The 20663-nt window shown below is 38.2% G+C and overlaps 6 protein-coding genes and 1 non-coding gene across 7 annotated transcripts; 6 read left to right on the forward strand and 1 right to left on the reverse strand.

The window, feature by feature from the left end:
• LOC18784486 (protein TIC 20-IV, chloroplastic) lies at positions 304-2911 on the forward strand. The gene is made up of 3 exons (XM_007216749.2): positions 304-422; positions 1553-1692; positions 1976-2911. Exons 1-3 carry the CDS (start codon positions 367-369, stop codon positions 2635-2637), a joined length of 858 nt encoding a protein of 285 aa, XP_007216811.2. The 5' UTR covers positions 304-366; the 3' UTR covers positions 2638-2911.
• Positions 4895-8400, forward strand: LOC18783455 (probable galacturonosyltransferase 10). Its single transcript, XM_007215634.2, has 2 exons — positions 4895-5510; positions 6543-8400. Exons 1-2 carry the CDS (start codon positions 5361-5363, stop codon positions 7989-7991), a joined length of 1599 nt encoding a protein of 532 aa, XP_007215696.1. The 5' UTR covers positions 4895-5360; the 3' UTR covers positions 7992-8400.
• On the forward strand, positions 9448-9519 carry TRNAD-GUC. The gene has a single exon. It is a non-coding gene; the product is annotated as a tRNA-Asp (tRNA).
• LOC18782370 (QWRF motif-containing protein 3) lies at positions 10471-13178 on the forward strand. Its single transcript, XM_020559092.1, has 6 exons — positions 10471-11877; positions 12007-12126; positions 12245-12361; positions 12443-12532; positions 12626-12733; positions 12869-13178. Exons 1-6 carry the CDS (start codon positions 10657-10659, stop codon positions 12968-12970), a joined length of 1758 nt encoding a protein of 585 aa, XP_020414681.1. The 5' UTR covers positions 10471-10656; the 3' UTR covers positions 12971-13178.
• Positions 13452-14852, forward strand: LOC18783847 (syntaxin-124). Its single transcript, XM_007216704.2, has one exon. The coding sequence runs from the start codon at positions 13754-13756 to the stop codon at positions 14669-14671; it is 918 nt and encodes a 305-aa protein (XP_007216766.1). The 5' UTR covers positions 13452-13753; the 3' UTR covers positions 14672-14852.
• LOC18783410 lies at positions 15432-17703 on the forward strand. Its single transcript, XM_007215115.2, has 4 exons — positions 15432-15660; positions 15767-15837; positions 16433-16519; positions 17413-17703. The coding sequence occupies exons 1-4, from the start codon at positions 15540-15542 to the stop codon at positions 17434-17436; spliced, it is 303 nt and encodes a 100-aa protein (XP_007215177.1). The 5' UTR covers positions 15432-15539; the 3' UTR covers positions 17437-17703.
• On the reverse strand, positions 18012-20431 carry LOC18781892 (uncharacterized protein DDB_G0290685). Its single transcript, XM_007215990.2, has 2 exons — positions 20177-20431; positions 18012-19557 (listed from the first exon to the last, which is right to left on the reverse strand). The coding sequence occupies exons 1-2, from the start codon at positions 20369-20371 to the stop codon at positions 18199-18201; spliced, it is 1554 nt and encodes a 517-aa protein (XP_007216052.2). The 5' UTR covers positions 20372-20431; the 3' UTR covers positions 18012-18198.

The raw sequence follows: 20663 nt of genomic DNA on the forward strand, positions 1-20663 counted from the left end.
CAAAAAGGAAAAGGAAAAGAAAATCTGATTAAAGGAATTGTTCAACTCACCCATCCTACCTCCTTCGGAAAGTTTAGAGGATGCGCATATACATACCCAAATTGGTTAGTAATTATTTGTTTTTATATGTAGGATAAGAGTTAAACTATTTGCATTTCAATCCTTGAATTAAAAATAAATAACACAAAAACCTTATTTTGGGTAAAATAAATAAACTTCATACTCCCTCAACCACTTAAAAATTCCGCACAAGCCCAGTTGATTTTTATATAGGAGTGTGGGGCCCTAAAATACTTGCGTACAAAGGAACCCAGACGGCGCCGAGTATTTAACAGTGCGCGAAACCAGAACACATCTCAACAAGCCATGGCAACCACCTTGGGCTGCCGCCTTAGCGTTCTTGCCTCACCCGCTGCCTCTCGGTACGTATTCGATCCTTATAGTTATAGCTACCATTGATCTCATAAATACAGAGAAATTAAAAATTAAAAAAAATAAAAATTAGCGTGTTTGGTAATCAGATCGTCATCTTATAAGGAACCCACTTCTGTTTTTGTTCTTAGTTTAATTTTGAATTTTTTTTTTTCCCTGGCTTCGTTCATTTTTTTCTTTTCGATTTCATAATTCCTTGAAACAGTTAAGAGTTAATTGGGTCTTGGGCAATTTTTTATTTTTGTATTCATTACTATTATAAATTTGTAAATTTTAGTGCTTTAGCAAGAAACGGATTTTAGGATTTTCAGACATTAGGAACGGAATCCTAATGTCAGAGGAAAAAAATGGGACTTTAGGAAATTGTTATGTAGCTCTGGTTAAGGATAAAGATTTTTTTGTAGCGTTACTCTTTAAACTTCTAACCTGGCAATGAGTTTGAGTCATGATCGAACTCTTATATGAAAGGGCTAAGGGAAGCCATAGCTAATCTCTGAAAGGTTGCCATAGATTTTGTTTGGAGAGGATCGGTATGACTTTGCAATGAAGAGTGTATAGTGTTGGTTGGTAGGTGGATCAAGTTCTTTCGTAGATACGGCACATAAATCTTTCAAGTGTTTCCTTTTAGTTGTACTGAAATAAACATAGCTTGCTTTTTGATGAGAGGGTGTTTTCAGAACAAACAGAGTGGCCAAGTGTGTACCCTTACCACGAGCACGGCCATGTCATACATGGCTCTACATAAAATTGAAAACAGTTTTCTAGAATCTGTAATTGCCAAAAGAAAAGGTGGTGGAGACACGGATAAAGGGCTCACTGCATTATAATGTTAGAGACGTTCTGTGACACCCTGTTTCGGAGCCTTGGAACTTGGAAGTCAGATTCTAAGGCCGGAGCTTATTTCTAAGGGTCTGAGTGATATAGATTTCTATCTCATGTGTTTCACTTAGATGGCTATTAAAACACAATTATAAGAATTATTAGCATGATTGTTTCTCAGCTCCTGTCTTCATCAATAGCAGCATTCTATTGAAGAAACAAAGAGGGCTTCAGCTTGATGATTGTTTCTCAGCTCCTGTCTTAATGCTAATCAGTATACATTATTTTGGTCTTTAACTAGGTATAACGATGTGAACCTCAAAAGACGCAACAAGCCCAACAGGGTTGCATGCAAATCTAACTTGAGTACATTCCCTATATTGTCCAGCAGCAGAAATCTACAACACCCTAATCACAATCTGCACGGCTGGACTTCTACAGGTATGTCCAATATCTTGTCAATCATCTTCCTTGTTTCAATCGCAAGAAATGAATCAAAATAGAAAAATCCCATCTAGCCAATCCTTGGTCTCAGAGTAAAATAGGTTTAGAACCTATAAGCTTATTTGAAACTAATCTGTTGTGTTGTGTTATGATGAGCTCATTTAATATGTTATGTACAAAGTCTCATTTTCTATCCGGACGAAGATGAAATGCATACTTGCATAGGAGCATCATTGAGATTGTTTTTATGCTCTTATAATCCTAAACTCATAATTTTCAGGATTGCCAAGCTTGCACCTGTCTGCTACATCATCCACATTGTTAAGGGGAGAACGAGGCAGTGATCAGTCACACAAACTACCAGTGTTACTTAGACAACGCAAGTCTTCAACATTGGCACAAGCAAAAAAGAATAATTCCGTCACTATACCTTTTCCAAAAATGGAAGAGAAGCCCCATTGGTGGTGGAGAACTTTAGCATGTCTCCCCTACTTGATAGCTTTGCAGACGTCTGATACTGGGTTTCTCATTAGACCCTTCACAGAACACTACGAAGTATTTAGAGATTTGGTTTATTATGTCCCAGGAGCAATAACGAGGTTACCTGTCTGGTTCACAATGATATATACCTTACCTACATATTATGGAGTGGTGAAGAAGAAAGAGTGGCCTCACTTCTTTAGGTACCATATAATGATGGCGATGTTGTTAGAAATGATAATGCAAGTGGTAGAGGTTTCGAGCAATTTTTTTCCGCTGATACACTTCGATGGGACATTCAGCATAGAATACTGGGCAGTTGTCTCATTCGCGTACATCTTCATCTTGTTGAAGTGTATAAGGTGTGCTCTTGGTGGCAAGTATGTCAAACTCCCATTCTTTAGCACACCTGCGTTAGCGCATACTCTTTTTGAAATAGAAGGCTACTACAAACCTTTCTAGAGAGTCATTCCGGCGCCCTCGTCAGTTGTATGTTGTTTTAGTTTTTTGTTGGCTTAGAGATGTAAGGTTATGCATAAGATCAATTTACATCTGTACTAGTTATTGGTTTACTTATTTTCATTACATTTGTTCTGGGTTCTTGTATTGTAAAAGAAAAACAAGTCAAAAAAACAAGAAATACAGTTCCATTTGGATAAGTCTGTGTGACTTGGCTATCAACATTATGTTTTTAAATTGAAGGTCAATCCTAGCAACAAATCCGATGGTTTTCTTTCTTCTCCTTTATCGACAAGGGGAGGAGAGGGAGGTTTGAATTTGAGACTTCTTTCCATGTTGAATGTTCCAAGTAGAGATCATTTTCTAACTTCGATTATCATTTAATTCATTTCCACAACCTACTTCTTTGTTTGATGTTTTTGCGTGTGTGTGAAAAATCCTCATTCCTTGTAATTTAAACTATCGCTTGTACTAAAAATAAATAAAATAAATTACAATTCTTTTCATATTTATATTTTCGTCATTTAAAAGTGAACTGTTGAAGAATATAAAGTTCCACGTCGGAAACTTGACTAAATAAGAGTACTGCTAAACGAACCTTAAAATTAACTGAGTACACCCTATGTTCTAAGTACACCATAATATTTAAATCAAAATATAAAATTAACTAAGTACACCATATTTAACTATCAAAAATACCCTGGATACACCCTAACTCACTCTATCACACAACAACAAACCCATTCGAATATGGTAACAATACTCTTTAAGGTCAATTAGCATACTAAATTATTCCGATATTATGGCTGAGAAGCTTAGATTCAAAGGCAGCAGAAAGCTCCTTGTTTTCTCTTTGCTTTATTGTTCTTTAATTGATTAAATGATGTTTCCCGGATCTTAAATTAGAACGGACAAAAACAAAGATAAAAAGTTCAATTTAAGGATGCATGTATCGTGATGACCTTCTTGGGATACCCCTAGGAAATCCTATCTTTGTATGATCAGAGTGTGTCTGGCTTTTTCTCCTTCAACCACTAAATGGGCCTTCCTCAGTTTTATCTTTTAATTTTCCTTATATTTGAATTCTCTCTGCATCACTTTCCCTGATTCCAGTTTGGATGAATTAGCCCATGTACCTCGCTCAGCCACATAATGGAATAGGGTTTCTATTTATTTTTCCCAAGTAAGCAGATTCTTCAACTCAAATCCCAAAAGTTTCAATCTTTATTTTCTTAGTTTTCACCAAATTGAATTGGGTTTCTTCAATTTTTTAGAATTTCAATACACAATTACCAAATTCCAGCTTCCATTCCAAGTAAGCAGGTATGAACTCGCTTGGTATTTGAAGGTTTTTAAATCTTTGTTATTGTAAATTAAAAGGAAATAACATAGTTTTTGGAGTAGGGTTTCTTGTTTATGTTTGATTAGGATTGAATATGGTGAGTATGGTGTATTTATTAAGATAAATTGTGTTTAGGGTGTAATTATCAAATGCGGATAAATTATGTTTTTCATTTTCGTTTATGTTTCACAATTCAAAATATCATTTTTGATCATTTTATATTATGATAAATTAGTAATTCAATAAATAGTTTGATAGTATGATGTACTTAGTTAATTTTAGGATTTGTTTAGCAGCACTCCTAAATAAAATACAACATATAATGAATAGTTTCACTACTAATATCACCAAAACTTTTTGTGATAAAACTTTATACCTACTAGGCTTTGTAAGTGGTTAAGTTGGGGACAATATCAATGTTGCTAGTTGTGGGCCAAGGGTCCGTCCCTCTCTGAAATCTTAACATGGTATCAAAGCGGACTAGGCCTGAATTGGGCTCTTACCCTTACTCAATATGTGATGTTTATATGTTGGACTTGAATGTTTACCCATAAAAATATAAAGTCTCATATCAAAAATTTAACTAAATAAAATAAAATATATAATGAATGATTACACAACTTCAAATGCGTTTGCATCAAATATAATTCAGGTTCTAGAAAAATCTTCCACATTACGCTCGAAAGAATTGTTTAGTATATGTGAATGTCAGAAATCTGAATGCGAGGAATTAAAATGTTGGGTGCATGTCTTCGTCAAATAGAGGAAACAGACCTGAAAACCCCCCGCATTATTAAGAGAAGCCACGAGATCAAATGAAAATGACCCCAGCAATTGAATTAATTATTCTAAAACTCTGCTGTTATTTTCATCTGAATCTCATAGACATATAGTCATGCGCATGCCCAATGAACAAATAAATTTAGAATAATAAAAATTAAGAAAGAGTATTATTATCAGAACTTGGACAAAAGAGAAGAGCCCACACCACTCTCACTCCACACAATCTCACACACAAACTCCCAACTGTTGTTGTCTGTCTGGTGAAGAAAGACTGAGAAGGCAATTCAGACCAAAAAAACCACTGAGAAGACGAGCTTCTTCTTCCTTCTTTCTCTGTGCCAAATTTCCCTTCCCAGTGTTGCTAAATCTTCGTCAATCCAAAACCCAACCCAATTCAAGTTATTCAACCCTCATAACCCTAAATTTCAATCCCAATTATGATCTAAAATCTCAAGTCTCAGCCCTGGAAAAGTATTGTGCGGTAAGATCCAGTCACTCGAATTTAATCCACCTTGGCGATCTCTGTCTAAAAGGCTGCAACTTTCTCTGGAAACAAACGGGTACCGTATTGGCCCTTCAGATTTGGAACTGGTAGAGAATAATGAGGCGGAGAGCCGCGGACTTTCGGAGGCCCCTGAGGAGGCGGTTTCCCAATGCCTTGTGGTGGGTACTGTGTGGGGTTGCAGTTTTGCTCTTCATTTTCACTTTGAGCAGAGGAAATCAGATGGAGTCCAGGCCTGTCATTCCCACGGTATATACTTCTCTACCCTCTGTTTTTTTTCTTTTTGTTTTTGGTTTAGTTGAATGTTCCTTAGAAAATGTAGGAATAAAGAGGGAATTGGAGTTGTAGATATTGGGTTTTTGAGTGACTTGGGAGGTGAGGTAGAAAAGGTTGGTGTTATAGAAAGGAGTTGATTTTGTATACTTGGGATTTTGTTCATGCTAAGACATTAGTGTTATTGAGTTGGGGTTTGGCGTTTGATCTAGTTGTCATCTGACATGATCTTATTATTCCCAAAACTTTCATTGAAAGGGTTCAAGACTCTCCTTTTCATGTAATAGGAGTTGAGTGCACAAGATCTATTGGGAGAAAAAAAAAAACCGGTTACTTTCACTATCTATTATGTGGAATGTGACAAGGGAGTATACCAGAAGGGTACTAAAAGAAATTTTGATTTGTGTAAGGGATTCCAGGGCCATTTGACTGAACTTGCTTGCATCATGGATCTTGAAATATAGTACACCCCAGAGAAGCCTAAAAATAGTTAATGTTTTTGAGAGGCAGTGTAGAGATTTAATGCTTGTCGAATGATATGGATGTGCTTGGCTGATTGTATTTTTGAGTGTATCCAAATTTTCAGACTAGTATGCTCATATTGTGGATCCTTGTGAAATTTGTGGAGTTTATTACATTAAAATCAAAGAAAAAAATCTAGAAATTTTATTGTCATCACAAAGTCAAGGAACACTTAGTTTAGATGTCATCATAAAGTACAAATAATAAAAACTCTGGCTGAATCCTAGCATTCTGTTTTGGTAATGTGTCGTCACACCATATCATGTGGTCTGAATGCCAGGAAGCTGGTTTTATATGGTGGCACCAATATCCTCCTTCGTGATTTTGGTAGACAAATTGAATTTTCTTTTTATTTGGATAAAAGACAAATCTTTGTTTGATTCTTTTCTGCAGTGGAGGAAATCATAGATGCATCGTTTTTCCCTTTAGCTTTTCCACTTTCTTTTTGCAAAATTAAGAAAATATGTGCTTGTTTTCCTTCCGCAGAGATACAGGAATGATAGACTTATGGAAGGCCTTAACATTACCGAAGAAATGTTGAATCCCAACTCAGTTTCCAGGCAGCTCAATGACCAAATTGCTCTGGCAAAAGCTTTCGTTGTGATTGCCAAAGAAAGCAACAACCTTCAATTTGCTTGGGAATTAAGTGCTCAGATTCGAAGTTCACAGATCCTGCTGTCAAATGCTGCAACCAGGCGAATTCCTCTGACAATTAGAGAATCGGAAACTGCAATTCGCGATATGGCACTAATACTGTACCAAGCACAGCAGCTCCATTATGATAGTGCAACCATGATCATGAGACTGAAAGCCAAAATCCAAGCTCTGGAAGAACAAATGAGTTCTGTGAGTGAGAAAAGTTCAAAATATGGACAAATAGCTGCTGAAGAAGTCCCAAAAAGTCTCTACTGTCTTGGTATTCAGTTGACTGGTGAATGGTTCAGAAACTCAAATCTACAGAGGAAAACCAAGGACAGAAAGCAAATAGACATGAAACTGAAGGATAACAATCTCTATCATTTCTGTGTCTTCTCTGACAACATCCTAGCAACTTCAGTTGTGGTCAATTCAACTTCTATAAATTCCAAAAGTCCAGATAAGATTGTCTTCCATCTCGTAACTGATGAAATCAACTATGCTGCAATGAAGGCCTGGTTTTCTATAAACAGCTTCAGAGGAGTGGTCATTGAGGTTCAAAAATTTGCGGATTTTACATGGTTAAATGCTTCTTATGTTCCCGTACTTAAGCAGCTCCAAGACTCTGAAACTCAAAGTTATTATTTTTCTGGAAATAATGATGATGGCCGGACACCAATCAAGTTTCGGAACCCAAAGTATCTTTCTATGCTTAATCATCTGAGGTTTTATATTCCAGAAGTTTTTCCTGCCCTGAAGAAGGTGGTGTTTTTGGATGATGATGTTGTGGTTCAGAAGGATGTGTCTGATCTGTTCTCTATTGATTTGAATGGTAATGTTAATGGAGCGGTGGAGACATGCATGGAGACATTTCACAGATACCATAAATATCTGAATTACTCTCACCCTCTCATAAGAGCACATTTTGACCCTGATGCATGTGGATGGGCGTTTGGGATGAATGTTTTTGATTTGGTTCAGTGGAGGAAGAGGAATGTCACCGGTATCTACCACTACTGGCAGGAAAGAAATGTAGATCGAACATTGTGGAAACTTGGCACATTGCCACCTGGATTGTTGACATTCTACGGATTGACAGAGCCTTTGGATCCCTCGTGGCATATTCTGGGTTTAGGCTACACAAATGTTGATCCTCATTTGATAGAGAAAGGAGCTGTGCTGCACTACAATGGAAACTCGAAACCATGGTTGAAGATTGGGATGGAAAAGTACAAGCCCCTTTGGGAGAAATATGTTGATTATAGCCATCCCTTATTACAAAGATGCAATTTCCATTGATTTCAGACATAGGAGTTTCTTCTCTATCACGACGGAGTTGGTGCGTAAAGGAGATGTAGCCTTTTTGAGGTCATGAATGCTTGCATGATGACTTTGCAAGATCAAGCATGGGGATTGGTTGTAAGATGGGTAGTGTTTATTTGATCGTGTTGTAGTATAGATGATTTACTTCATTATAAGTCATTCAGAATTGTTAATGCTAACCACTATTCTTGAATAACTTTTTGTTGTTGTTGCAGTATCTGTGGTGTAGGTTGAACTGTACAACCTTGGTAGTTTATAGTATCCTTTTGATTTGGTCTCTTGTGCAATACATAGATAGGATATTGCCTTTTACTGCCTGGTATTGGACCTATTGCTAGGCAAAGTTTCTTACATCCTATCTAATCAAATTAATCATTTTCATCCACTCTTAAGATTTGTGCTTGGCTTACTTCCTTTCTTCACCTGCTGACATGACAACATATGCTTGTTTCAAGATTCAACCGCAACAAACAGGAATGATAAAGAAAATGTAAAGTCGATTTTTGATCTGATAGATTCCTATAAAGAAAAAGAAAAAGAAAATTGATAGAGAGAAATTAGGGCATGTTTACGTATCAGTAATGGGTATGGGAGGAAAGGGAATGATTTCCATTCCTGACTTCCCCTGCGTTTACTTGCAATCAGGAATGAAAAAATAAGTGGGCCCCACCTCAAAATCCGTAATCACATTCCCTCAAAACTAGGTATCAGATCGACTAGGGGGGACTAGTCGATACGATTCCCATTCCTGCTTTCTCTTATTAACTTCCAAAAATACCCTTACCACTTTACTATAATTCCAAAATAACTCAAACCCTAAAAAAAATAAAAATACACGCTAGAAGGAGTTCAAACAACTCAAACCCTTAACGTTACAACACATGTGACTTCTTTTGTGAATTTTATCTCACTTGATCAAAGATTTCTTAGCCAGGTTAGCTTGTCTAGCTTTTGGTTCAGAATAAATTGCTAATAATTTTCTTTGATAACGGATTCCCTCTTACTGATTAATTCAAAACCCCTTTTCCTATAGCTTTTGGTTTTGGGTGAATTTTATATATGTGATGTGGTGAAAATGTGTAGGGCATTTTAGTAATCAAATTAATTTGGATTCTGATTCATGAAAATTAGTAAACAATAACAATGGGAATCAACCCCATTCCTTTACTAATTTCGTATGTTTAGTAAACAGCTTAATGGGAATGATTCTTCCCATACCGATTCAGTAGTTCCCCGATTCCTAAATTATCTGATTCCTTACTTTCTCCATTACTGATACGTAAACATGCCCTTATAGTTATAAGGTGAAGCTAAATCGACATAATGATAGAGAAAACAGCGTTAAAACGAATATAAGGCTTTGTATCTTTTTGTACTACTTCTGCTTTAACATCTCTTAAATAAGATGAAGCTAAACACTAAGAACAACAAGGTCGTTGTAGTATAGTGGTAAGTATTCCCGCCTGTCACGCGGGTGACCCGGGTTCGATCCCCGGCAACGGCGCTCCTTTCCTTAAATTTTTTTTTCCCCCAAAAAAATTTGTGAACGTTAACTCCAGTGCTTCACAATCATTTTAAGCATCACCATAATACTCCCTGACGCATTACTCTTTCGTTACATGAAACAAAAAATGTTTCTTTTTATTATTATTATTTATATTCTGTGCAAGAAAAAAATAGGCACAAGATCGTTTAAAGACACCCTTTCATTACACTCAATATTCTTTGAAAATAATAAAAATAAAAGGTTATTTATAAATTCATTTAAAAGAACATTCACAAATATTGATTGGGTTGACTATTTCTTTGATATGAGATTAGTTTGCCACTTCAAATTTTGAGTTGAATCAACGAAAAGATAAAACAGGATTTTGATTGATTGGGTTCAGTTTCAAATTGGAAGAAGCTTGCATAGACACACACGCTCATGCTAATCACAAATTAACAACAAAAACACATTATTTATTTGACAAATGGCAGATGCCAATACAACCAAATCCTTCGTTAACTCTTAACTGCCGGCTTAATTGAATTACTTTGTACTGAGTCTCAGAGTCCCTAGTGTGATTCTTTATTCCATTTGTCTTCTACTTCCTAACGTCTCTTGCTTTACTCTCATGCAATCACTACTACTAGTACCCTTTTGAGTCTTTTATCACCGAAAACTGACGTTCATTTCCAAACAAAGTTATTTGTATCTAACCACGCATATATAGCATTAATACCATTAACAAGTTCTACTATTTTTATTAAAGAATTGGTTAAGAGACGTGTTACTTCTGTAACCGATGTTTTGTGTTCGAATCGCCTATCTTGTTATGTTATTGGTATATATGAAAAAAACAAAGTCATTATTTTGAATAACAATTAATACACTAGTTTCGTCTATTTACCACTTATTGCTAAGTTAGTCAACACAAGGGCATTATAGTTATTTCACCTCCAAAATCCCACAAAACCCCCCCTCATATGCCGGCGTAGGATCTAATTTGCCGCCATTTCAAGTGTGGTGGTTTGTTTTTGGTATCATCCCATCTGTTTCCAAAGAAACGCAGATATCAATTCTTCAAATCCTCACATACTCTTTTCGCACCAGTAATCAAAAATTTCTCTCTCCCTCTCCTTCTCTCTCTAACAAATCATGAAGAAGAATGACAACAATCAAGTCGTCACAGAGCAATCTCACAAACTCAGAAGACCCAAATCCCGCGAAGTAAGCTCGCGGTTTATGTCATCACCAACTTCAGCCACTTCGCTCGAAACCACCACCAACCTCCCATCTCCAAACCAAGCCATCTCGCCAGTCCGGCGCAAATCCGGTTCGCCTTTCAACGAAACCCGAAAACCCAAAACCCAGCTCGATGACTTGGTGGGCCCCATCCGAGGACTATGGCCCTCTTCAACTTCATCATCAAACAAGAAGCTCGACACTCTAGCCGATCACCTTGGAAACGACAGGCTCAAAGATCATATCGAGGGTAAAAATTCAAACTTTGATAGGCAGAGAAGCCGCAGAGAAGTGGGTTTGTTCGAGAATGAAAAGGAGAAAGAGAGAGAAAGCGCCAAGGAAAATCACAAACCCATCATTGGTGGATCGATGAGATACCCGAGAAACTTCAAGTTTCTGGGAAAATCTACTTCCCCTTCTTCTTCGTCGTCTTCGAGTAAGTTTTCGAGTAATTCGAATGTGGTTGTTCCTGGGAGATTTTCAGTCGACGAAAATGCTCTGTATCAGAAACCGTCTCGGCGAATTTCGGATGGTTTGTCCGATACTCTTGATTCGGGATCGGAGTGCAGTGATGGCTGTTCAGGCCAGACTGTTGGGTCTCCAAATGCGGGTTCGAGTTCGAGAAAATTGGGCATGGGGGTTTCTTCAAAGTACATGAATGAGGTACCTTTAAGGCATCGAAGAGGGACATCGGATTCTAATCTCCCAAATCCGATATCAGGAGATAAGTCTCCGAAGTTGAACAAATTCACCATTAAAAATGTGATGAGGAGAGCTCATTCGCTGACGGGGGCGACGACACAATGGGCATTGTCACCGGGAAGAACAGGGTCGCCGACGATGTCTGTCGAGAACATGGGCCTACCGATGTCGTTTTCTAGCTTGAAGCCTCCCACTAGTCCCTCAAAAACCAAGGGGGTGGAGAAGTTGCTCAACTTGGGGTTGGACTTGTTCAAGAGTAAGAAATCTTCTTCGTCTAGCTCAGTGCTGGTAAGGTCTAATTCGGTTTCTTCAGCGCCAAGTATGACGGAGATGGGTCATCAACTTCGGTTGCTTCATAACAGATTGATGCAGTGGCGATATGCCAATGCTAGAGCTTATGTTGTGGATGAGAAGATATCTAATCAAGCACAGGTTATCTCTGATTCTAGTTCTACTTTGTGGGAACAATTTTTTTTATTTATTTTTATTCTCATGAGATTATGAGGTTACCATAGTTCAGTTCATAACTGGGAACTATTTGTTTTTCTATGATTTTTGCAGTCCAATGTTACATATGCTTGGGATAGTCTTATAAAGTTGCGACATTCCGTGCTACAGAAGAAACTGAAGCTAGAGAAAGAAAAGCTTGACCTGAAGCTGAATTCTATACTCCGATCTCAAGTCAGTAGCAAACAACAATCAATAAATATTTTGTTACAAGATTGATGGTGTGCAGATGTTTGGATTGATTCAAACAACCTGTGTTAAAATGTGACTGATGTGTTCGTAATTTGTGTAGCTTAAGCCATTGGAGTCTTGGGGAGATATGGAATGGCAACACATGGCAGCATTTTCCATGATGAAAGAGTGCTTATATTCTGTTGTCTGCAGAGTACCCCTCATTGAGGGTGCAGAGGTAGGCCAAAGGAAACTGATTGTAAGGTTTTGTTTTTGGCGAAAGAGATTTGTTTTGCTAACAAAGCCAAGCATTCTGCAGGTGGATATTCAATTGGCTGCTGTTGCTCTTCGACATGCTTCCGATCTCACAGCTTCCATGAAGTTGTTGCTAGCTACTTTCTCACCTCTGGTATACTTCAGTGGTTTGTAAGCTTATATACTACTACCTTGTTACCTGAAATGTGTGCAATGCGGACTCACATTGAACCCGATTCTTGAACAGGCGGAGCAGACTGTTCCCTTACTGTCTGAATTAGCAAAGGTGGTTGCGCAAGAAAAATTGCTTTTAGAGGAGTGTCTTGATCTTTCCAAGACCATATCGACACTTGAGGTAATAAAAGAACGCTATTCTTTTCAAAATCAAGAACTATACATGTTTAAAATTCGACCTACTAATGCTTAATGTCATACGAGTGGCTCAAAACTTCTCAGAAGTGACCTATTTCTTTTTATTTTGTGCGGACAGAGTCAGGAGAGGAGTTTGAAGTGTAGTATTATTCAATTGGAATTATGGAAACAGGAGAAAATTAAGCAGCAACAACTAAAACAAGAAGATATAATGTCATGATCTATCTATTTCAACATTAGATAGCACGAGGCTAAGTGACATCATCATATTGTCTAGAAATCATGACCCGGGAGATGATTCGTGAAAAGTACCATTGTAGTGTATATGTGAGTACAAGCTTCTGTAAATGAGAAAGAAAATTTTGATCATTAGCTGATGGACATATTCCTTTTTTTGTAATATCATTTTTTATGATCATATATATAAACTGGCTCTTATTTGATTCTGCTTTTATCACCATGTGTACTTGTAGGCCTATAGTTGCAGCATATTCACTTCAGCTTGCTTCTAACTTTCCATGTAATATGTTTCCATGACATATGAGTAATTTAATCAGCCCTGCATTGTAAATCTGCAATGCCATGTTTTAAATTATTGTATTTCACTTGCCAAACCACAAATCTACAGGGGCAACACTACAAATGTTTAGTGCTCTTCATGTTTCTTTTATTTAATCAATTTGGTCAACACGTACTTATGTTTGACAGTTTGAGGCCAGATCTATTGGAACGCAAGTCAACTTTCATTTAGATTACTGTTTGAATTTGCAATCATGATCATTGAGATGAAAATCAATGACAAAGTCAAACCCAATTCAAAGGGTGTATCAAGAAGGAGAAGCAGCCATGTGGCAATTCATGGGCAACCATGAATTCCTCCCTCTCCTATAATGTTGGTCCTCAGAAAAGTGAAAAATGCTATGACCCTCTCACCAGTCCGTACCTCAAACAAGTTTCTCCTGCCTACCAAACAGCAAAGCTGAGATCAAGATAAGCTGCCAAGATGAACGATCTGTTTTTGAGCGATTCGTTCAAAAGATACAAGGACCTCGAACACCAAGTCTGCATTGATGATATGCAGGCAGGTGGTGAGGCCTGGAAAGAGACTGTCAATCTTGATGGATTCTTTAAGGAGATAGAGAATGTCAAACATGACATGGGAGCTGTAGTGCAGCTTTACAAGCGGTTACAGGAAGCCAATAAGGAGAGCAAACTCATCCACGATGCCAAATCCATGAAAGAGCTTAGCGCCAGGATGGATTCTGATGTTGAGCAGGTATTGAAGCTGGTTAAAATCATCAAGGGGACGCTGGAAACACTTGAACTCTCCAATGCTGATCAGCGTAAACTTCCCAGCTGTGGAGCAGGGTCATCTTCTGATCGAACAAGAACTTCAGTACTTAGTGGCTTAGCAAAGAAGTTCAAGGACATGATGGATGACTTTCAAGGCCTCAGAACCAAAATGGGATCCGAATACAAAGAGACAGTTCAAAGGAGGTACTTCACAATAACAGGTGAGAAGGCCAATGAAGAAATGATTGAGAATTTGATATCGAGTGGAGCGAGTGAGACATTGCTTCAGAAGGCAATTGAGGAGCAGGGTCGTGGCCAAGTTTTGGACACTGTTCAAGAGATCCAAGAGCGGCATGATGCCGTGAAGGAGATGGAGAAGAGCCTCATTGAGCTCCACCAAGTGTTCCTAGACATGGCTGCACTGGTTGATGCACAAGGGCAGCAGTTGAATGACATAGAGAGCCATGTGGCACGTGCCAATTCGTTCGTCAGGCGAGGAAATCTGCAGCTTGAGGTAGCTAAGGACTATCAGAAGAATAACAGGAAGTGGGCTTGCATTGCCATAGTTATTGGCACCAGTGCTGTTATCATTCTTCTTTTACCTGTTTATCTTCACTTCAAGAGTTAACAAAAGATGCAATTGCCTTCTGGAGTGACAAGAAATTGATTGAGTTGTTCGTTTTCCAATTCATTGGACAAGCTTGCTCCATATTTTAATTCCTTTTTTTCTTATAAATCTTTCTATGGCACATAGAAGCAGGAATATTCATTCAAGCAGATTTGTATTCTCTCTACGTTTTTACTTGACTAGATTTACATGGTATGAAATATAATTCCCCTGTATCGCTTAAGTTCACTTTGAATGAATGCAAAGTAACAAGTACTTGTGACTATGAGAAGCTATTGTTTCAAACGCAACGCAAAAACCTAAAAGCTCATACAAACACGATTTATATACAAGTAGATGAGTGGCCTTCCTTGTGTGCTAGGCTCATATCAGAGTAAAGGAAATTCAAATACAAAATTTCGATTAGGCATGGTACATTCTCCGTTATGAACAAATATTATTCAACTACATTTTCAAGTCTTGCATATCTTCTCAAGAACATTGGATGGGCCCAATGAGTTAATTTTAAGAGTAATTCTTTGATTCGACCCACAAAATAAATAATGGGACCTCTCATTGGGATCCACTAAAGTAGGGCCGTATGAGACCCCAATGCAGGGAGCTCCCTTGTGTGCATCTGCGGCCAGACGGGTGAGGTGATGCGTTAGTGCGGACCGGAGAATTTCTCCAGTTTTGGGCTTACAGGCCTTTTGGTCTAAACTTCAGAAACTAACCCAAGTATCCAACGCTCCATTAGTAATTCGCGCAAACGACGACGTTTTTGCGCTACTTGTAGTCATATGACGCATAACTCATAAGCAAGCATTTCCTCGTTTTTCTGTGTCTCGCTCTCCTCTTCGTCTACCTCTCATCTCTGAAGCTCAAAGCCATGGCTACTTTAGCGGCGGCTGCAGCTCGTCAATTCGCAACTTCGAGTCGAATCTCTTCGGCTAGAACCTCGTCTCAAGCATCGAATCTAATCCAAAGGCGTGGCCTTGCCGGCGCTGCTGGTAAACCGTAGATTCCGTAGATTCAATATTGTGTTCTTCCATTACTTGATTCCCGATCTAGAGTTTTGAGCTGATTTTATTTCGACAAAAAAATTTGAACTTGCAGATCATCATGGACCCCCAAGGGTTAACGTCTGGCAAGACCCATTGAGCCCATCCAAATGGAAGGAAGAGCATGTCAGTCCCTCTCTCTCTCTCTCTGTGCTTCGTTTTCCTTTTATCTTAAATTTCATTGTTCTTTTTATAAATTTATAGTCGTGGTATTCGTTTTCAAGAAATTAGTTTCTTGTTGAATTTTAATGGGTTGTGATGATTTTGATGCCTTTTTTAGGTTTTCATTTTACCCAATTGTTTGGAATTGACATTCGTCAAGGAAAAATCTTTATGGCTTAAGATGTAGAATAGCAGCATAAACAGCAAGTTATCACAAAATGCATTCCGGTTGTTTTGGGTTTGAACCTTTTCCCCTCCAATTTGAGGCTTGTCTCGGTCAAAATTACGAAACTTGGCTTCATTTTAATTTGGATCAACTACATAGAACCCCCAATGTTAACATTTTTATTAGTTAGATAAGCAATGTTAACATTTTTATGGGTGCTGAGTTATGATTCTCGTCTGAAAAGACGTGCTAACAAGAGGCTGTTAGCTATGGAAAAGTGGTTTTACACATTACCTTGTTGAAGTTCGTTAGCTTTGTTCTTGAACCTTTGGTATAATAGAAATTACTGGGCACATAAAGTTGTTTTCTTGACTGGAATCTGTACTTTTGCAGTTTGTAATTGTCTCCTTATCTGGCTGGGGTCTACTCATCTTTGGGGCTTACAAGTTCTTCACTGGAGGCAAGGGCAAAAAGGAAGAGGTACTTCAGATTTCTTTAACCCATAAGTATTAGGATATGTTATGGTTGGTTGTGGGCTTAGGCATCAGATATGCAAAGCAACATTGCTGTGTTTTTTTTTTTTTTTTTTATATTTTTTATATTTAATAAATATATTTTTTATATTTAATATTTTTTAATTAGCACTGTTTTCGATGCAGAAGGATGTGTGTCGTAATTTTGTGTTATCAATCAGATATGCCTTTATATGGCTGCTCCCTGTCGCAATCTAGTGAGATGTTGTAGTTTTACATTGTTTCCAGCATCTAGGTTTTGTTAAATCTGTGCATGCTTAAAAATAAGTAGGATGCCAAAAACATAACTAGAGAACTCACGTTGCGTCTCTCACTTTATACTCTTACAATAAATGATTGTTCTCCTTTTGTCCTGTCGTCACATTCCCTGCTTTATATTGTATGTTTTTGGTGTTATGATATAGATGGGCTTGGTAATCTATAGTTAGTGGTTCACCTCTAAGAAAATTTGCAAGATGACACTCTTGTTTGCAATATTCAAGTTGTTCACATATGGCAATTGGATCACATTATTACGGGGTGTTGCTTTGCTAATTGCTACTAATGCCCTACATAGAGCTAGCTATGGATCAGGTTAGGGAATTTAGGCTGGGTCAGGGTCTTGTAGAGTACTTCTGTGTGAAGCACGCAATGCAGTGTGCCTTTTCTTCTGTGTTTATTGGTTGGACAATCCTAGTAACTCTAGGATCAGGGAGAAAAAAAAAACTAATTTTGATTGAACCAGGTAAACATAGCTGAGAGTGTAGTTTAGCATTCCAGTATGGAGTCACCGATGTAAACTATTGTGTTGTTTTGTGATGTACTTTTAGCTTTTGCTGACTAATTCTTGTTTTGGTTCAGAAACTGGCGGAAGCATCGCACTGAGGCTTGGAGTTTTAGATATTCCCAGAACTTCTTTGAAATAACGAGTTTGCTTGGATATAATGCCTTCAAATTTCATTTTCTTTGTCAGCAACTGATTTTTGATCAGTCTATGGAGATCGATACATTGAAAAAATATCGAGGTTAATGGCTTTGTTGGGAGTTTATGCCCTGTCCAATTATGTCTTTTTTGTAGTTACTTTTATGATTCGATGCATTAACCTTTCATGTGTCAATAAAATAATGACATTCTCCTTCCTAGTTCAAAAATCTTTTGATGGCTTTAAAGGGCAGTTAATTATGCTCTAGAGAAGTAACCCCAATCAGACCCTTAACTTATTGTTGGATTCAATGGAAATTTATTCGCAAGTAAATTGTCATTTTCAGTAAATTAGAAAAGCCACTCAAACACAAGAACAGTGTATACTCCAATTTCATAATATCTGCCTTTATTTTTAAAGCAAGTCAGCAACTCGTATCGAAGCGATTCTTCAATTTCTGGGAAATATTTTTATGGTAAACTCTTTAATAGCGCAAAGTTGTTTTTCTAGTCTGCAGTTTCGTTTTCTGGGGAGTTCTTAAACCAAATGAATCACTCTCTTGGCTATTCAGGGATGTTAAATGCTAAAATCCGGGTTTGTAGAATAAATACACCAGATTTCAGTTCACTCTGGCTTAAACATGCTAACCAAACATAACTAGCAATAAAAGCAGATATCCAACACTTCCTGATTAAACTGAAGTCTTAAGAACTTGCTACATCTGCTAAAATTCAGACTCATCTACTTCCTCCCTGTACTCTTCTTTATCTTCTTCCAAATTGGAACCAGATAATTCATCAAAGACATTATCATCAGTTGCATCTTTTTCTTGTTCCTCTGCATCTGCAACTTCCAAATCTGCTGGCAAGTCCTGCGTATCGGCAGATTTCGTTTTTTCAGCACTATTTTCTGGTTTCTTGATATCCCTGTTGTTTAGGTTCTGTTGTTGCATGTTAATGGCTTCATGGTCTTCTGATTTTCCAACTTCAAGTCTCTGTTTGCTATCACCTTTAAGTCTCCTGTTTGAAGCTGCTTCCTCTAAGTCTCCACTGTCCATAGACCCATTCTGACCATCTTTGCTGAATCTTGTACTTCTCACACTTCCTACACTTCCCACTCCGTTGGTTTTAAAATTTCCCCTGTTCCCCAACCTCCTGTACTTAGCAATTAATCTCGATTTCTTACGTCTATCGCCACTAATAAAGCCATGCTTCCCTCTCACTCTTCTAGACCTTCCACTGTTGTCAGAGTTGTCTTGCATTTCCAACTTCATCCCACCATTAGGAGGCGCATGAAGTTTCTGACTCTCATTGAGTTCAGAGTTTTCAATATTTCCATCATCTTTTCCATTAGTGTCACTAATTGCCTCAGCTGCATTTGCCAGGTTACTTTCCTCACCATCTTTGAAATTCTCACCTCTCTTTCCTTGGCCCTCCTCTTCGGTGTCCCCTTTGATATTCCCGTCTTTAGGGTTCATGAAATTCTCTGACTGTTTGCTCATCATTTCTCTCCTATCAGTTTCTCCCTCTCCGTTTCCAATTTGATCGTCTACTTCTGTTGTGTTCTCACCCTGTCTAAGACGAATGGATTTATTCCCACTTCCACCTTCACTTGGCCTTTCTTTCTCAATGTCCTTGTTAGAGATGGTGGATTCTTGCAATCGATCAGCCTCTTCTGTAGTCTCAGTCACCTCTGTTTTCCCTTTTCCTGCCACACTTTCAGACAAGGTTAGATTTACAGCTGGATTTGATGGATCATCAGTGCTCACCCACGAGACCTTAACCGGGTATTCAAGATGTTGTTTCAAATCTTCAACTTCAGCTTCTTTTTTCTTCAAGATTTCTAATAATTCCACCACTTGAGGATTCTCATTCTCCACGTTCACTCTCTGCATTTTGATTTCACTCTGCTTCTCCTCAAGTGCGGCCTCCATGGTTTGTAGCTCCTCTTTAAGCGAATCAATGGTGGACTTCAACTCCAAGACTCTTCTGTCAAGCTCCATCTTTTGGGTTCTAATGGAGTATAGCTTCGTTGTCATCTCTTCGTTCTTCCTTTTCAACTCTTTGGCGTAGTATCTCTCCTTCTGTGAGGGTAAACAAATAGCAAAATATCACTAAATAGAATCTCATTAGCCATACATGCTAATTGTGTTTAATAATACGCTTCGTAATCAATAATTAATCATCCACCCCTTCTCCCCTTGAGAGAAAGGCACTAACACTAGGACGTTATTGTAGCGGTATTCCAAGCAAATCACGTTTGGAATACCGCCAAAATGACATCCTCATTGCATGGAAGTTCTTCTCCCCCAACTCAACGGCACCCCCAAATTAAGACCCAAATAAAATAATTGGTCACTGATTAAATTAGTTAGGTGTTTTGGTAATTCGTCCATCGATATGCCATCAATTTTTTACTTTTTTTCTACAGGGGAGGGGACACAAAGTGAAAGTGCTTTTCAAAGAGCTTCTGGATCTGCATGTCGATTGAAACAGCAACATGAATACATAGCAATTAACAGCTCAAAACAAGCACTGGTTTGCAAGCCATAATTTTCTGGGTGATTTTCTTTAAGGAGAAAACTAAAAACTCAAAAGGGGAGATGAGGGCATGTCAGCATGTGCTTAATTAGTAGGTGGCGTGCAAAGAGAGAGATTGATTTGTAGTTTTGTAAAGGGGGTTGCGTTCAAGAGAGAGAGAACCTGTAAAAGGTGGTGAAGAGAAATGAGGTCGGTGTCTTTCTCTTTGAGGAGGAGGTTGAAGATGCGCCTCTCCCTGAGCTTGTGAAGCACCATCACCCCAAGCAATGCTGCCCCAAATGCCATCACCAACATCAATCCATATGGCCTCCCTCTGCTGCTGTTGTTGCTGCTTCCATTCCCATTCCCCTTAGCCATCTCTCTCTCTCTCAATGGGTCTCTCTCAGAGTGATCTCTCTCTCTCTCTCTCTCTCTCTCTCTCTCAGTCAGTCATAATAATAATGATTAATATTAGAGGTTAATTAATTCATATAAGCATGTTGCTTGTCATGCAAAAAGGACCCTGCAACTACCCTCTCTGTCTCTCTCACAAGAAAGAACTCACAAAGAGCGGAGTTAACAAGGATGAAGTCAAGTGTGAGTAAGCATGGGAACTGTGTCCAGAGCACTGATTCTGGAAACTCCTCTTTCCCTTTTCACATATTTATTT

The sequence above is a fragment of the Prunus persica genome, chromosome G3, assembly GCF_000346465.2.
Source record: "Prunus persica cultivar Lovell chromosome G3, Prunus_persica_NCBIv2, whole genome shotgun sequence".
In the NCBI taxonomy this organism is placed as follows: Eukaryota; Viridiplantae; Streptophyta; class Magnoliopsida; order Rosales; family Rosaceae; genus Prunus; species Prunus persica.

Excerpts from the sequence above, each read along its gene's own strand:
- LOC18783847 (XM_007216704.2), top strand. The coding sequence starts at position 13,754 with ATGAACGATCTGTTTTTGAGCGATTCGTTCAAAAGATACAAGGACCTC.
- LOC18784486 (XM_007216749.2), top strand. The coding sequence starts at position 367 with ATGGCAACCACCTTGGGCTGCCGCCTTAGCGTTCTTGCCTCACCCGCT. Across the intron at positions 423-1,552 it reads GCCTCACCCGCTGCCTCTCG|GTATAACGATGTGAACCTCA; the intron begins GTACGTATTCGA and ends GTCTTTAACTAG. Across the intron at positions 1,693-1,975 it reads GCACGGCTGGACTTCTACAG|GATTGCCAAGCTTGCACCTG; the intron begins GTATGTCCAATA and ends CATAATTTTCAG.
- LOC18781892 (XM_007215990.2), bottom strand. The coding sequence starts at position 20,371 with ATGGCTAAGGGGAATGGGAATGGAAGCAGCAACAACAGCAGCAGAGGG. Across the intron at positions 19,558-20,176 it reads CTCTTCACCACCTTTTACAG|AAGGAGAGATACTACGCCAA; the intron begins GTTCTCTCTCTC and ends TTACCCTCACAG.
- LOC18783455 (XM_007215634.2), top strand. The coding sequence starts at position 5,361 with ATGAGGCGGAGAGCCGCGGACTTTCGGAGGCCCCTGAGGAGGCGGTTT. Across the intron at positions 5,511-6,542 it reads CCAGGCCTGTCATTCCCACG|AGATACAGGAATGATAGACT; the intron begins GTATATACTTCT and ends TTCCTTCCGCAG.
- LOC18783410 (XM_007215115.2), top strand. The coding sequence starts at position 15,540 with ATGGCTACTTTAGCGGCGGCTGCAGCTCGTCAATTCGCAACTTCGAGT. Across the intron at positions 15,661-15,766 it reads TGGCCTTGCCGGCGCTGCTG|ATCATCATGGACCCCCAAGG; the intron begins GTAAACCGTAGA and ends TTGAACTTGCAG. Across the intron at positions 16,520-17,412 it reads GCAAGGGCAAAAAGGAAGAG|AAACTGGCGGAAGCATCGCA; the intron begins GTACTTCAGATT and ends GTTTTGGTTCAG.
- LOC18782370 (XM_020559092.1), top strand. The coding sequence starts at position 10,657 with ATGAAGAAGAATGACAACAATCAAGTCGTCACAGAGCAATCTCACAAA. Across the intron at positions 12,362-12,442 it reads CCCTCATTGAGGGTGCAGAG|GTGGATATTCAATTGGCTGC; the intron begins GTAGGCCAAAGG and ends AGCATTCTGCAG. Across the intron at positions 12,533-12,625 it reads TAGCTACTTTCTCACCTCTG|GCGGAGCAGACTGTTCCCTT; the intron begins GTATACTTCAGT and ends ATTCTTGAACAG.